The 17329-nt window shown below is 34.1% G+C and overlaps 2 protein-coding genes and 1 non-coding gene across 5 annotated transcripts; 1 reads left to right on the top strand and 2 right to left on the bottom strand.

Moving 5' to 3' along the window:
- Positions 1-73: 73 nt before the first annotated feature.
- On the bottom strand, positions 74-8085 carry LOC105253611 (kynurenine formamidase). Of its 3 annotated transcripts, XM_025408617.1 has the most exons (10): positions 7975-8085; positions 4565-4780; positions 2472-2600; positions 2291-2381; positions 2022-2123; positions 1140-1274; positions 860-938; positions 570-761; positions 362-497; positions 74-284 (listed from the first exon to the last, which is right to left on the bottom strand). In XM_025408617.1, the coding sequence occupies exons 3-10, from the start codon at positions 2481-2483 to the stop codon at positions 138-140; spliced, it is 894 nt and encodes a 297-aa protein (XP_025264402.1). In that variant the 5' UTR covers positions 2484-2600; positions 4565-4780; positions 7975-8085; the 3' UTR covers positions 74-137. The 3 variants fall into 3 exon arrangements, with proteins under 3 accessions (XP_025264402.1, XP_011260041.1, XP_011260050.1); XM_011261739.2 differs by lacking the exon at positions 4565-4780 and having other exon boundaries at positions 7975-8067; XM_011261748.3 differs by lacking the exons at positions 4565-4780; positions 7975-8085 and adding an exon at positions 3710-3964.
- Positions 6414-6486, bottom strand: Trnar-acg. The gene has a single exon. It is a non-coding gene; the product is annotated as a tRNA-Arg (tRNA).
- A 2550-nt stretch (positions 8086-10635) lies between the features above and the next one.
- Positions 10636-14938, top strand: LOC105253620 (innexin inx2). The gene has a single exon (XM_011261761.3). The coding sequence runs from the start codon at positions 11229-11231 to the stop codon at positions 12303-12305; it is 1077 nt and encodes a 358-aa protein (XP_011260063.1). The 5' UTR covers positions 10636-11228; the 3' UTR covers positions 12306-14938.
- Positions 14939-17329: the final 2391 nt, after the last annotated feature.

The raw sequence follows: 17329 nt of genomic DNA, 5'->3' as shown, positions 1-17329 counted from the left end.
TAATAAATTTTATTAGAAAATTCAAAATGTATTTTAATTAGTATATAACGTTGTATTTTAATTAGTATATTGAACATAACGTCTTATAAGAAATATTGTAGCGTATTCTAACATAAAATGTTTTAGCTTTATATTCTTCAAATAGTCATATCAGGTTGAAGACATTTTATTATTAATTTAGCGAGATGATAATTTGGATCCAAAAGTTTCTCCACTATATCAAAATGATCAATGTTGTTTCGAAGTAACAAATATTCCACATTATCCACTATAGGAATAATTTTCTGAAACAGTAATATAATCTTAATTTTTATGATTTTTTCTTATGATATTTGGTGCACATTAATATTTAATTTAATACCTTGGCATATTCGCGTGATTCGTTTATAAATACAGGAGAATCACATTCCCCTACAGTCACGATAACTTTCAAGCCATTGATATGACAATCTTTCGCTTCATTAAGAGTAAGCAAACTCCAGTTTTTAATTTCCTTTCTAAAATGTCAAGAAAGTGTAATGTATACGATGTTGTATTAAATATTTTATAGATACATAAAAAATGTTTACTCAGTGAGCTGAAGAGCTATCCCAAAACTGATGTCAACTAGAGGTTTTATGTTATAAATGCCACCTATTAGAACGATTTCCTTTAATAGTGCAAAATATCCTTCCTGCGTCATGCGATTGATCCAATCGTCATCATGCAACAAAGTTGCAGCCAAATGCGCCCCAGCACTATGTCCAGCAATACATATGCGTCTGTAAGCATTATTTAAACATATAGTTGAAATTTATTTTTTACAAGAGTACGTATAAATCTGATATACAAATATAATGAAAGATTGAGAGTAACATACTTGGAGCCCGAATCGGCTGCATATTTTAATATTTGTTCGACTGCCGATTTTATCTGCGCTACTATATCTTCAAGTTTAACTAAAATAGAAGAAAATACAATCATACTATTTTAATATAAATAATCTTTCAATAAAATTTATATCTAATATATATTTATATAATATAATAATAATTTGCGAATCTGTAATACTTTCATATATTTTTTGTATCTAAATTTCTTAAGTTTCAGAAATAGAAAACGTCAATAAAATTTAATGTATTTTTAATGTAATTTTTTACCATTCGGACACAGATCGTATTCAATTGTGATTACTTTGATTTTGTTTTCAACAAACAAGGGTACCGCGAATCCACATAAATCCTTGCTGAATTCCTGCCAATATCCACCATGGATAAAGACAAATATTGGTGCATCTAAGATACACAACTATCTTTTAGTATCTATGTTTTTAATAATTAATAAATAAGATTATATTGTGATTGAATGTGAATGTAAAATATCGTTATTAAAAAGTAACAAATTTAACAGCTTACAAAGGCATTAGACGAAAATATTAACATTTCCATTAATAACAGTTTACTTTAATAGTCGCATACTATTTTATTTCAAATTGAATTTAATTGAATTAATTGAAACGTTATTAGTATATATATAAACATTTATCATTGAAAGGATATAAAACTTGTAGGTCATATAACAAAATTATTTCAACATAACATATATATATCTTCAGATATTGACAAACAAAAAATCTATTTCCAATAAATAAGATGGAATTTCTTAGATCGGAATAGAGTGTTTTTCTTGCCAATTGCCAATTTACATTTATCTATAAATAAATGATATATAATTTATAAATTATTCATTCACAAACCTTCAATACGCAAACCTGATAAATGCTTATATAATTCACGCTTTTATAACAAGTAATAACAATTTAATTGAATTCATCAGTTTGAAATAAAGTAATATGTGATTGTCAGAGTAAATTATTAACTTAATATATAAATAATATATAAATATATAAATTTTCCTTTATCCTTATTTAGCCTTTTAATTTATATCCGAGTCTATACTTTCTATAATTTATCTTATTTATTTTTTTTATTCACTTGTATTTCAAGTAATGTCATGTGTCTTATTATAGAATTGTTACGTACCTTCAGGTAAATCGGTGCCGTATATATCGTATTTTGTACGCTCCGTGGTGTCATATGGCACATTTAGTTCGCATTTTATAGTTTTCTGAACCTTTCCCGTAACTGTAATAATAAATAAACGAGTTCCTTTAGTAATAAAATGGTATCGGACAAATTTCCACACACAGTGAAATCAGGAAAACTTTAACAAAATTCACGCCAAATTTATCGCAATGTGATTACTTTATAAGCTAGCAGCAAAAGAGCTTGATATAAAACTGCTATATTACTTTTTGCGCAAAATGTAAAGAATTGCTGACGCAACTCTTCGGATCCATATCGTTTACTCCATTCGCTCGGGGTATACAATCGTTCGCGTTCCTAAAAGAAAAAAAAGACAAATATTATGCTACATCATTTCGGTGCTTTTCAGCAAGAATCGTGTGAATCAATCTTGACAAGACTACTTACAGACGTAGCCATCCTCGATCAACAGTCTGCTGACTCTTCAGAAATATTGCGGATTGTTATTCACAGCGAGGCTCGTTAGAAACTGCTTCAGGGATACCTCTCCAAGCACTTTCTTGGCTTTGCGTGTCACTGTAAATATTTCGCTCTCAAGTACACTCCATCGCGTAAGTAAAGAAGTGTTATAATTAAACTGCAGTATAGATATATTAGTTTCTATGTGTATCAGTTATCATATCAGCTAATTGGTTTTTTTTTTTTTACGAGAAACTTATCGTGGAATGTAAGTTGAAGCTTATATTCGCGAAATATATAAAGATCCCTGCAAAATTATTTTTTTTTTAATGGAGTGGACGGTTTTTTATCAATATTTTATAACATAAAAAAATTATAAATTATATAAATTACGAAATTTGTTAACATATATAGATATCAGAGGAAACAGATTTATCATTATATGTATTTTTACATATTTTAAAATATTATTTAGTTTTTTTTTGTTTAGATAATTGTATCATTTTTTTGAGCTATGTAACTTTTAGTGGAATCAACAAAGTCACGACATGAAAAATTATTACTAATTATTATTTTTCTCGAGTAATTAATAGATTTTTAAAAAAATAAAAAAAACAAAAATAACTAATGTAACTATGTATTTTTTATATGATTAGATTTTTAACAAAAATAAATAATTATATTTTCCATAGATGTATTTTTTTTAGGAATTTACATGAGAGACCATGGTGAAGACTAAAATTTATTTTATATAAATAGGACGTACATGTGTGTATGTACGTATTGGACATACCTTTGTCAATCAGTAAATTATAATTTAACCGATAAATGTATATCCCCTCTCTTGTAAAATGAAGAAAATATAAATGATCTTTATATATATTTATATATTTATAAAACATACACACACACACACACACACACACACACACACACACATATATATATATATATATATATATATATATATATATATTTAAATATCTACATATATATTAATTAAAAAAAATAATTGGTCAATTTTTTTAGAAATTTACAATATTTTCAAGCGGTTATTTTTATTATTCAATCGCGTTTTAAGATTATTCCATTATGTACATTAATTTTGCCTTTATAAAATTTCAAATTACTTTAGCGAAAGAATCCTTTGTATAAGTCAAGTCACAAAGTACATTTTCATTTGCAATGGAACTGTATTAATTACAATTAACCATGAAAAGATATACCTTGTAATTCAATGTTAAATGCATCCGCTTGTCGTTGATTGCAAAAGCCTCAATTACGTCAGAATCATATGATTGAAGTCCTATACATCGAATCTCGTTTTTTTACATAGTATATGTACATACATTATGCGATATATCATAGCCTTGCTCTGTTACCAATGTTTGCCCTTAGTATTACGAGTAAATAGACATAAGAACTTTGCAAATGGTACGCATATGTTTGACACACGCAGGTGTATTTTAATGTACATTTAAGTCAACATTTTAAATTAATTTCTTTGATATAATAGAATGTGGATTATGATTCATGAAACAATTCTTGTAAGATAGGAATTTTATAGCACAATGAAACAAGCTCTAAAACTTCAATTTTTGTAAAAGTATAAGTTTTATTTTTTTCTTACATATTATTTAAATTATTACTTTTATTATTATATTATACTGTACTGTACTTTATATTATTATATACTTGGTGTATCTTTCTTTCTCATATATTATGTATCATATACTATTATTATTATTCGTATAGTATCAATGACTAAGTAATTATTCGTATATTGAGATTTGTCTGTCGACGCTATACTATTATATAATACGCAGCGAAAGTAATGAATGAGAGAGCGAGACGTACTTTATTGTAGTTAGCAGAATGCTAATAAATTTTCCTAAATATATACGTTATTCTCTCGTTTATCGGATCGTCGTATGAAGACGCGTACACGTCTCATTGTGCAAAGGTAACGAGAGGAGACTACAGGAGAGAGACCACCGGATTGCGGAGGTGGAAAACCAGAAAAACCGGCCCTCTCTTCTTTCTTTCTCTCTCTTCCTCTCTTATCCTTCTCTCCGTCTTACCCTCGTTCCCCTCGACCGAGAGAAAGATAGAGTGGAGCTACAGGTACCCGTGCCAGCTGATGTATCGAGAATCGTGCCGCGTCGACGCCTACCCGCAGACCGCAGGTAAGAGAAACCCATCGTGTACGGTCAAAAATTCTTGAGCTGATTCATAGCAACGCTCTCACCTGACCAGTTCGTATCGCATTGTCAAAATTCCATTCGAAATTTGTCGACCTGAAATGACCATTATTATTTTTAAGGTATATGACTCATTCAGATGTTTAAAAGCTGAAAACGTAATTAACAAGATGTATATATTACAAGGGAAATTGCAACAAAAGAGTAAATTTTAACGAACATGTTTTGCGTATAAAATATAAAGTTGTACATTACAGACATTATTTTTTCTTGTGTAAATATAAAATTTGGAGCAAATGAATATTGCTGAAAATCTATAATTTCTCAAGTTGATGTTATTAAAAAGCACTTTACGATATATCGAGTCTCGAGATAAAAATATCCTATAAAACTGTGTTAACGTAACAAAGGTAGCGTGGGATAATGTAATTAACAAGAGTTCGTGATGACTTCATCTGGTCGAGGTAGCTTCTTTCTCAAGACGAATACAACTCCTGAGACTTGAAATACCAAGAGGATCACCGACCTCGAATTTTGAAAGGGTACAACAACCGGAATTGTTGATTATTATTAGATTATTATAAAATCAGATGTAGGTAATTCTTTCTTCAATGTTCTCTGTGAGGAGAACTTAATTACAGGAAATGGAATTGTCAAAGAAAGTACATGTCATATATATAATGTTAATAATTAAAAATTAAAAATTGCAATCAAATATTTAGTTTTTTCAATATACTTAACGAGAGAATTAAATGAAAAATTACAACATTTAACAAAGCACATTAAATCTAAAAACATGATATATTCTCTTCTATTTTTTAATCTTTTAAAAAAATTTTAAGATAAGAATTTTTGAGATCGTTTGGAAAAATTTGTTAATAAAAAATGTGGCTTTCTATCTCTGAGATGTAATTATGTTCCTTTTATCTATTTCTGAATTAACGAAATATCAAAAGTTCAAAAATATAGTTCTCATTAATTAACGTAGACATTAAGACACATTGCATATCAAAATAACAGCTGGATTTTTTAGAATTAATCTTTCTTGGCTCTACTATTGTTTCTCATACAGAGAAAATCAACGACGATGGGTTAATTTATTTGACATCAATGAATATTCTCGTCGGCAATTAGTGCTAAATATGACATCAAATAAGTATCTTTTACACATATTGCGTCTGTGATAGCGACAAAAAGTATACGTGATAAAATGACATATAAGACAAAAACAGACACAGTATTAGACAGAATAATTTTGCTATAAATAATAATAATATTAACACATATATAAAGTTATATCAATTGTTTAAATCATATGTCAAAAATATGAAATCAGTTAAAAAATTAATTACGTGTGATATAAAAAGGTGTGATATAGAAGGTATAAAATAGTCAAACTATTTTAATTCTAAATTTTGCGAATATGTTAAGTTTGAAAAATATCGGTAAGTATGTATTGAAATATCACACTAGTTTTTCATGAAATATTTCCTTTCTTTTTCTTTTTTATTTATAAATAAATTATTTTCTAAATATTCTAAGATATTTATAATAATTAGTGACTAGAATAAGCGAATAGATAGAAGTATTTTATTTCTTTCATGATTAAAAGATATTTTACTCTTTTAGTATATTTATAAAAATCTTTGTTTCCTAGATATTAATAAAAATTATTAATTTTAATTAATTTACTTTGTATATATTCAAATTTAGAAAAAAAATAATTATACGATCCTGCCAGGATTCGAACCTGGAATCTTCTGATCCGTAGTCAGACGCGTTATCCGTTGCGCCACAGGACCGTCCTTGAGTATACGTTTTTTGTAATGATTCAAATATTTCATATTCATCATTTCAATAATTATATAAAACGATATTTTTTGTTTTCAGTTTGCCAAATTTAATGAATTCAGATTATCCAGCACATATTTTCTCGGATTGTGCTCGTATTGAAGTTCGTTTATACGTTCTATGTAAAATTACAATTGTCTCTTCTAATGATATGATAATGTATATTTATTAAATCTTTCAAGAAATAGTAATAGCCTCTTTTTAATCGCAGTTTTTATTCTGAAAACTTACTTGAGATATAAATATAATTTTCTAAATTACATTAGAATGAAAGAGATAAAAATAATACTTGAATTAATATTATTTCAAAAATACGCGCGCAAAAACTAAATGTCATGTATCTAAGTCACAGGCACGTGTAAAATTACGTGTGTAGCGATTTATTGCGTATAGTACTGTGATAATGTGTACATACATTATATAATATCGAGCTTAGAAGATTGTAATCCTAATACATATTATGGTTTTTATCTCTTCAGTCTTGTTTCTTATAATCAATAAATTCGTATAATCAATAAATGCCGTATATCAACAAGAAACAGTTATTATTCTTTCGAGATTGTACGATACGAAATATGATTTATGATGATCTTATCTATATTTTTCACTGATCAAGTGATATCATTATTTTATCGTTATATTCTTGAGTTGCAATCACATAAAACTGTGTGTGCGAATCAGTTAACATTATATTGTATACAAAGAAAAAATATAGAAACTTACCTCAGAAGCTGTACGACTTTAATAAGACGTGTTAGATTATATAAGAAATGATAAATCACAACACATCTCTAATAAAGACAATCACACACACATTTTCAATAAATTCCACCTTTTTCAGATACATTTTTCCGCTCTTTTAAATAAAACGTAATAGATTTATCATCATCAGTAATCAAAACCAGTGCTAATCAAGTAAAAAAAAATTTTTTTAAATATATATATGTATATTATATAATAAATAATATATTAATAAATTGAATAAATTATATATTATTAATAATATATAATATATATTATTAATAATATATAATATATATTATTAATAATTATATATTAATAATATATTAAAAATATACTTATAAATTATATAATAAAAAATATATATATATTTTGTGTTTATTTATTTTATTTTTTATATAGATCACTTATGCAATTAAAGCAATTAAAAACGTTTGCATAGAAAACATTCGCAATTTCCGATCCCAAATAAAATATATATTTTTTTCGGCATATACTATAGAGTATAGAGATAAATAAAGCGATTATTTATCGCGTGCAAAAAAAAGGAACCGACTGGCCGAACTCAACCGGTTTTGAGTCCTTGCATTTTGCGACCCCTTCTTAAAGAGCGCTACCACACATAGGATTAAAGATCCTCTTTTCCGCGATGCAGCTCGCTGATTCATCTAACCCGTGTTCGCCTGTCTAAGTCCTACCTGAGCGGAAGATAACGAGATGGCCCGGACGCGCTGTTCTACGAGATGACTCAAACAGCTGGCTATATCGCTCCGACTAATGCTTTCCCAACGAAATACAATAGCGCTGCTTAGCAGATAGCGTTATCGCGCTGACGTTACTCGTGGACTCGACGATATACGAACACGATGTCTCGCGCAGAAGTATCCTTATCTTCGATAGGGAGCTTAGTCTAAGCGGTAAACTGTGATATATGTATTATATATAGATTTAGTGAGAATAATTAATCAGTAGAGGCAGAGGCTTCATTACAGTGGCTCTATTTTTAGCGCACGCGCGTCCAATGGTCATGAATGATTTACGATTCGATGCACGGGATGAATGGAATTAGCAATTATGTAACAATTATTATTACATCTTTATATAAATGCGTGTTTCCTTGCATATTATTAGAAATATCCTGCTATATTATATTTATTAATTGCTAATGAGCCGAGGGCTTGCAATTAAAAATTATTTAAATATATATTTAATATATATTAAATATATATTAAATATATATTTAATATATATTAAATATATATTAAATATATATTTATATGTATATTAATTTTATTATAAATATAATTAATTTATATGTATATTTTATTATTTACATATAAATGTAATTAATTTATATCTATATAAATTAAATATATTAAATATAATTAAATATATATAATAATTATATTTAAATACATCGATAAATGATATAAATATTTGCGCGCAAAATATTTTCTTTTCTCCATGATTCTTCGAAAATTTTGCGATACAAGTAAATATACCAAAGTTAATTAACATAATAATCAAGAGTTGAATATTATAATCCAATGTCCCTAATATATAAACTGCCTCTATGCCTATAGTATATGCTGGTTTCTTCCTGACAATGGAAAAGGTCTCTTCTTGAAGGCGACCTTTGCTCTTTGTATCGAGAAAAAAAGAGAAAAGGAAACAAAAAACGAAAGTAGAGGGAGGCCTGCCAAATTCCTCGGCCTGGATGCTACCGTTGCTTTTCTTGATGTAACATGTTTATCGTGAATAGTGTGCAACGTTATTATTATCGCGCACGCTACAGCTGTATATTCTACATCGCGTTGTAAGATCCCCGTACATTTTTCTTGGGATAAATGTCAAACGGCGTGAGAGAGTTTCGCGTTTAGGATAGGAGAGATATTATCATCGATTGTCATGCGAAAAGCGTTTTGTCACGCGGTGCTGCGCGCGTTAAATAAAAAGAGGCAGCGCAATTTTTCGCCCATTTTCATTCATGGATTACGTCAGATTCCGAAACGTAACAATCGTATGCCACTGACCTACGAAGGAAATGTTAAAGCGACTTATCGCGTAACAAGATATCACGCGATATACTTGCAAACACGTATCCCTGTTTATTTTTCTTATCCTTTTCTATCATTCCATTCGGAACATATTACATGAATTTAAAGGTCTAAATTTGATTATATTTTAGATATTTTAATAAAACGTTTCTCTATATTTTTTAAGATACTTTACGCGAGAAAGAATCTCTACAATACATGCGAATATATGCGAAATGTAAATGAGAGAGTGAGGAGATACTCGAAAATTAACTTGTTTAAGAAACCAGTGTAAATTTGATTATAGATTTAGATGAATTTTAGATATTTTAATAAAACGTTTCTTTATATTTTTTAAGATACTTTATGCGAGAAAGAATCTCTAAAATGTATGCGAAATGTAAATGAGAGAGTGAGGAGATACTCGAAAATTAACTTGCTTAAGAAATCAGTGTAAATTTGATTATATTTTAGATGGATTTTAGATATTTTAATAAGACGTTTCTCTATATTTTTGCGAGAAAGAATCTCTAAAATATACGCGTGTAATGTAAACAAGAGAGTGAGGAGATACTCGAAAATTAACTTGTTTAAGAAACTAGTCTAAATTTGATTATATTTTAGATGAATTTTCGATATTTTAATAAAGCTTTTCTCTATATATATCTTTTAAGATACTTTATGCGAGAAAGAATCTCTAAAATACATGCGAAATGTAAATGAGAGGGTGAGGAGAGAGAGAAGATATTCGAAAATTAACTTGTTTAAGAAACCAGTTTGGCTATTTATCATTATATGAATATATCATGTCCCCTTCTCGCTATAAATCTAAACAAAAAATCAGTTATTCATAATTAATATTCATCGATGGCGCGATCCCCCTCTCTCTTTACTAACAGCTAAAACATCAGCTCAACTTGAATTGGAGAGGCGGCGAGATGAGAAAACAATCTTTGACAAATTATACACGGTTCTCTATCTGAAACAAAGACTCGGAAAAGCGAGCGAGGCATTTGAAACGATTAGCGCTAATCGACAGCGTGCAAAACGGAGCAAAGTGCTTGAAGAATCCCATGCTTCCGCAGCCTCAGTAGCCAGTCGCCATGGTAACAACCATGCCAAGAGTCGTGCGGTCGTCGCGGCGAGGCCGAGGATCCCCGAAGTTCGCCGAGCGCGGGCCGAGAGCGACCGAGCGAGCGCCGAGCGTCGACGAGATCCGTCGCCAGGTGGAGGGACGAGGACGGACGTATAGCGCGGTCCGAGGTAGTCGGTGTGGCGTAGGTGGGGGTAGAGTCTCCTTGCCGCGCGCCGCAGAGGCAACGGACAGTTGTTGGTGCCCGACCGGCCTGTGTGAGCCAGAGAACGGGAGAGAGAGACGGAGAATCGTGCGAGCGAAACGGGACGAGGGAAAAGAGATAGAGGGAGCAAAGGGAGCAGCTCGTGGAACGCCGTGTCCTCGCGTGCTCGTGTCGCGTCTCTCGTCTCGAGCGCGGCCATTACGACGGAGCCGCTCGGTGACGCTTGCAACGTCGCGCGTAGGGACGGTAGCGTGATAGGCTGTTGGTCGCGCGCGTGAACGCGGAGCCGAACGTCGTCGCGCGTAACACACGGGCAGAGCGCACGTGTGCGAGTCCGAGCGAATTGACGCCGCCGCTGTCGCCAGCGCAGGGGCTGTCGGAGGGGTGGTTGACGAGCGCGAAACGAGGGAGCGCGGAAGCTGCCGAGCGCGCACGACGTTGTCGCGTCGCATCGTGCGAGGGACCAAATCGAGTTTGCGACTTCGAACCGTACGGTGGGCGACCGGACGCACGACGAGTCTGGTACGCGGTGCGCGTGTGCGTGTGTGCCTACACGTGGTATACGGGGAATCGAAGAAATCTAGATAGCGAAGGAAAGAAGCAACAACAGTCGCCACCATGTTTGACGTGTTCGGTTCCGTCAAGGGGCTGCTGAAGCTCGACTCGGTGTGCATCGACAACAATGTGTTCCGGTTGCACTACAAGGCCACCGTCATCGGACTCATCATCTTCTCCCTGCTGGTGACCTCCCGGCAATACATCGGCGACCCGATCGACTGCATCGTGGACGAGATACCGCTCCACGTGATGGATACTTACTGCTGGATCTACTCGACCTTCACGATCCCGGATCGAACCGGCATCGTCGGCAAGGACCTGGTGCAGCCGGGAGTCGCCGCCCATGTCGAGGGCGAGGACGAGGTAAAATATCACAAGTATTACCAGTGGGTCTGCTTCACCCTCTTCTTCCAAGCGATCCTCTTCTACATCCCGCGCTACCTGTGGAAGACATGGGAGGGCGGTAGGATCAAGATGCTGGTGCTGGATCTTAATTGCCCGGTGGTGAGCGAGGATTGCAAGAGCGACCGGCGCAAGCTGCTGGTCGAATACTTCACCTCGAATCTGCACTCGCAGAACTTCTACGCGTATCGCTTCTTCCTGTGCGAGCTGCTGAATCTCGTCAACGTCATCGGCCAGATCTTCTTCATAGACTTCTTCCTGGACGGCGAGTTCACCACTTACGGCTCCGAGGTCCTCAGGTTCACCGAGCTGGAGCCCGAGCAGCGCATGGATCCCATGTCCCGGGTGTTCCCGAAGGTGACCAAGTGCACATTCCACAAATATGGTGCGTCCGGCACGGTGCAGAAGTTCGATGGTCTTTGCGTGCTGCCGCTCAACATCGTCAACGAGAAGATCTACGTGTTCCTCTGGTTCTGGTTCATCATCTTGGCGGCCCTGAGCGGCCTCAGTCTCTTCTATCGCGTGGCTGTCCTACTCGGCCCCAAGCTCCGGATGGTGCTGTTGCGAGCTCGCTCGCGTCTGTCACCGCAGGACCAGGTGAAAACCATCAGCGACAAGTGCCAGATAGGCGATTGGTTCGTTCTCTATCAGCTCGGCAAGAACATCGATCCCCTGGTCTACAAGCAGCTCATCGCCGACCTCGCCATCAAGCTCCAGGGGAAGGAGAACGTGTAACGATCGCACGGAACGATCGGGAAGGACCTCTTCGAGGTCCTTCGACGAGTCCTTCGAAGGATTCCTCGTCTCCTCTATCAGAGTGACGCCATGCTCGACGGTGAGAGGAAGCGAACGGTAGGACCGAGTCTCCGGACTAGAGACAAGAATGACGAAGAGCCGTTTGTCGCGGATGCAAAAGTACTGGGAAGACGAGGATCGGAGGAATTAGCGTCTTGGGCCGAATTGCACCGGTGCTCCGGTCAATAATTTCCTATCTCTTCTTGTAGTATATTTTATAAAAAGAAAAAAGAAGAAGAGAATCTCGGGGACTAATCGGACTTTGGTTCTACTTTTCCTTAGATTTTCGATTCGATCAAGCATATCTTGAATTAGTACGATCGACATTAATTAATAAATCAGATTAATAATCGATTCACGTAGGCTCCTGCAAAACTCACACGTCGGTAAAGAAGCGAGAGTTTAGTCAATTCAAAGTTAATCGCTTAACAAATTGGGGTTAATAAAGTTTATTGCTTTCTCGCGTAGGTAATTAATAACTAGTTTTATTATTAAGAGTAGAGCTTAAGTCGCTTTCTTTGCCCACGTTTTCAATTCTTCCTCCGAGATGAGACAAAGAGGAGGAACAGTTTAGTATCGTCGGTGCAATTTGGCCTCGGTAGTTAGTTTTTTTTTTCTTTTTTTTTCTTCTCTCTTAGACCAACATTTTTTATATCTCGCCGTTCCTCTCTTTCGCGCGAGTACACGCTTCCATTCTCCAGGTAGGTTTACGGTCGAGACAAAGCGTGCCGTTCGCCGCCCGCCCCCTCGCCTCTCCTCCTCGTCTTCGCGTCGAAGCTCTCCTCGAATCCTTTCACATCGCCGAGAGTTTCCCATCGATTTTACATCCGCCTATTCCACTTATTTCTACGTTTGTCCGCTTCCTTCATTTTATTTCGTTACACCCTCTTGGATTTTCTCGGGCAAGATTTTGACCTCCAATGGTCGAACTCTTGCCGTCTAATGCTTATTGATTTAATTTTTCGTGTTTTTTCTTTTCGTATTATATACGTAATAATGATGGAAGCGTCGAAAAAACTTTTGGAATTCTTATAATACGTGTTATTTTTTTTTTCAATCGAAACATTTTACTTTTGCAGAGAATGTGATTGCAAAAAATAAATCATTCTTTATTTTTATGAAATTTAAACGTCCGACGCACTTGCGTAAAACGTTTCTTTTCGCGAATATTCTTACGAAGCAGATGATCAGTCTTGCCATCATATAAGGAACTCGTTATTTAAACAATCGCGCGGTTCAGCTTTTCAGCAGTTTAATTTACATTTCTACAATTTAATTTACATTTCTACAATTTAATTTACATTTCTACAATTTAATTTACATTTCTACAATTTAATTTACATTTCTGTAATTCCAATAAGTAATCAAAATTAATTAAGAATATTATTTCGTTATCCTTTTATTTTTTCCTCGTCAAAATTAGTGAGCTAAATGGAAAAAAAATTTAATAGAAGCAGCTTTGTTGCTCCGCGCGAGTTGCCTTCTTTCACACGTGTTCTTTGCGGCAAAGTGTACATAAAGTTTGCGGATAAAGCCCCTCGTAACACCAACGTCCTATGGTCATGTGTGTGCACGCGGTGAATAAAAATCCTCGCGTCTTCCACGAAGCGCCTCACCGCCTTCCTCGCTTGCATTCCTACGAGTCGCAAAAGCGAACGTCTTGTTCGTGACGATACGACCTGCCTTGTAAGAATAATACGAGCGGAACGAGAAAATCTAAGAGGGAAACGCAAGGCCGTCACAGAGGAGATTAATCTTACATCTTAGAAAAAGATCCTTATTGTTCTTTTTTTTTTTCAAAATATTTTGGGCTTTATATCGCGTAGACAAAAGGCTGTCCTTTGACAAAAAACGAGAGGAGAGAAAAAAAAGCACCTGTGAAAGAGCTTAAAAGAGCGCGAGGTCTTCCCGGCACCTCGGAAACCTTCGTTCGTTAGACTTGGATCGTGTGATAAAGCGGGGGACGGCGTGTCATCTCTTGGTTCTATTCTCTCGCTTTCACCTTCCTTGCTGCTTGTTTTTGGTCTCCCTGTTGAAAACTGAATCTCGAACTCGACAGAGAGATAAGATTGACCAACGACAAATACCTGATGCACCTAACATGGATCGCGTGTATCAGACAGAGAGAGATTTCCGCTTTTGTTATCTTGCGAAGAGCCTGCGTCAAGTTTACCTGTCGGAAAAAGATCAGTAAAAGATTCAACATTCTTTGTTATGCGAACTCTCTCTCGATTTAGAATTACGTAGGTCTTTCGATCGCTCTTTCACGCAAGAGAATCATACGCGCCGCCCCCCGCCAAACCCTATCTTTTGATTTCTTTACGCTACTCTTACGCACTTTGATCTTTCTTATATTTTAAAAGTATCGTATAGAAATACATATGTATATTGTAGGTATAGTAGAGAGAGAAAAAAAAATTGTACATGTATATGAGCATAGAGAGAACAAGAAAATGAGAGAGGAGGGAGGAGAGGGAATGAGAGGGAAAAAATCGTGTGTATGTGTGCGTGTATGAGTGTAGATATTAACGCGCGTCTTCCGTCTTCATCATTCCACGCCTTAAAAGACATACGCACAATTCGAACTAATTATAATTGTATCTGCGTCAGTGCTTTCCGTTTTTTATACAATGTAAAATTAATGTATCGAGGGACCAAGTGTTGTAATATTACATAAGAGATATTCATCGTCAATTCTCTTTTGATACAAATTTATGATGTAAACAACAAGTATCGAGGGACCAAGCAGGAACGCTATATACAAGCATTCCTCAAATTTAGTACTTTTTTTGTCTTTTTTATATTATAAGACTGTGCTATCACATGAGAATCGACGATTATAGTAATATTGTAATATGAAGGCGATGCTCTAATAACACAATATTGTCACGTAAATATCTCTAGGCGTAGAAAAAAACATTCATAAATTATAAATAATTTACGAATATAAATTCACGAATGATAAGACGAGTTGTTGTTGATCTAGTTAAATCGGCATCATGTTTAAAATGATTGGAACACTTCGTACATAGAAATGAATGAAGAACGCTATTTTTTAACGTTCGTATATTTTATACAGCTTTTATACGCGCAATGTATTCGATACTGTTTTAATATCCCGTTGACACGTATGCGTGTGCGTCGCATGGAATACCTAATATCGTATTCCGATCCGAGTACGTTGCGTCGCTAGTATGATTCGAAAATACGAAATAGAAGCCGAAATAGTTTTTATGATACCGTTATCGGCGATACTTTTCTTCTTCGTAAGAAACATTGTGAATTTGCGGGGCAAGTTGACAGCCCCCTAACTCAGGCGATTTTCAAAGTTTTATCAAAAGCAATATCGAGATAACACGATTATAAAAGACTTATAACGTTTACGATACGGTACTAATGTTTGAGAATTGTACGATGTTAAAAGCTCGCGATTTATTTACTATAGAAAACCGATACGATCGGCTTAACACAATTCGTGTCTCCTTATCTTAATCTTGTATAGACACGCTTGTATATGTAAAATGACATCACAATCCCTCGTATCTTTTTATTAGAGAATAAAACAAAAACTTAATAAAGATTTCTTTAAAATAAATAAATAAATAAATTTACAAATGCACAATTTCAAACACAAGGATTCCGAAGATCTTCTATTTTCTAGAAAAAACCGTCAATCTGATATTAGCGTATCAGCGTGAAATTTACAGTATACATTTACATAATACAGATATTCCGATATCTTTCTCATGTAAAATTCTCAGGTAAAATACCTGAGTCTCGATTCGAACGCGTTAAACGTGTATGAAGCAAATGAATGGATAGTTGTAACGTTAGCGGAATTTTATTAGAGGAAGAAAAAAAGGCGCGTGACACGATTTACATATATATATATATATATATATATATATATATATATATATATGTAATTATATATATATATATATATATATATATATATATATATATATATAATTCGCTTCTTCGCCATCTAAAACATTCCCTCTTTGAGAGAGATCTATGCTCAAAGTAAGACTGCCAGGTAATCGAAACATTTCGCTCGTCGCCGTGATTTTGTATCACTTTTAGATATACGCGAGATATAGAGTTATTATTATGAATACAACGCCGTTATCCGCTATTATATTATCGCGTTACTTTGCTCGATTTGTTAATTTTTCGAACAACGATTGATCAAAGAACGCACTAAGATCTTTTGCATAATATTATTATATATTATAATATTATTATATATTTTTCTCTTTTGTCGGGATGGGCGTTCTCTTCTTCGTTTCGCTTGATTTCTGTTGTTTTTTACGGCAATAATTGTCCTGATCAATGTATGCATTTTTCATTCCTTCAAAAAATTATTTCTATTATTCAATTTATGAACTTTGCGAAAAATGATCGCGTGATGTGAGTTACGACTAATAATAAGTGCCTGGTTAATGTTAGATATAAGAGACATTCCTTTCAATAATTAATTGACATTCCAATAAAGTCTGCGGTGTTTTCGAAATAATCCACTTCTTATACAAATCTATTTTCGCTCCGCGAAATTTATTTACACAAATTAAAGATCTCAATTTAACAGATATTTTAAATTCTAAAAATATTACATTTAATAATTAATTAATTTATAATAAATTAATTATTAATTATTAAATGAAAAAAAATGGAAAAAGATTGTATAGTGTGAAAACTAAATTGAAATTTAAATATACAATGTTGAAATAAACAATGTTTGTTAATCAAGTGCGTGTGAAACTGCAATTGCACACAACCAAGCAAGCACAGGTACCTCCGGGATTAATCGAGAAATACAAAATGTATCGCGACTAGATAATTATATGCCGTATAATTCATCACCAAAAGTGCCTACATCCTGCCAAGCGTAGATCAGAACTCTCGCTTTATTTCGCTCGCGATTTTACGATACGGCGCTTCCAGCGGTAGGTGCAACGTGA

This window comes from Camponotus floridanus, unplaced genomic scaffold, assembly GCF_003227725.1.
Source record: "Camponotus floridanus strain SB8 unplaced genomic scaffold, Cflo_v7.5 scaffold22, whole genome shotgun sequence".
Lineage (NCBI taxonomy): Eukaryota > Metazoa > Arthropoda > Insecta > Hymenoptera > Formicidae > Camponotus > Camponotus floridanus.
The sequence above is the reverse complement of the archived record's forward strand: the minus strand, read 5'-3'. Positions and strand labels throughout refer to the sequence as shown.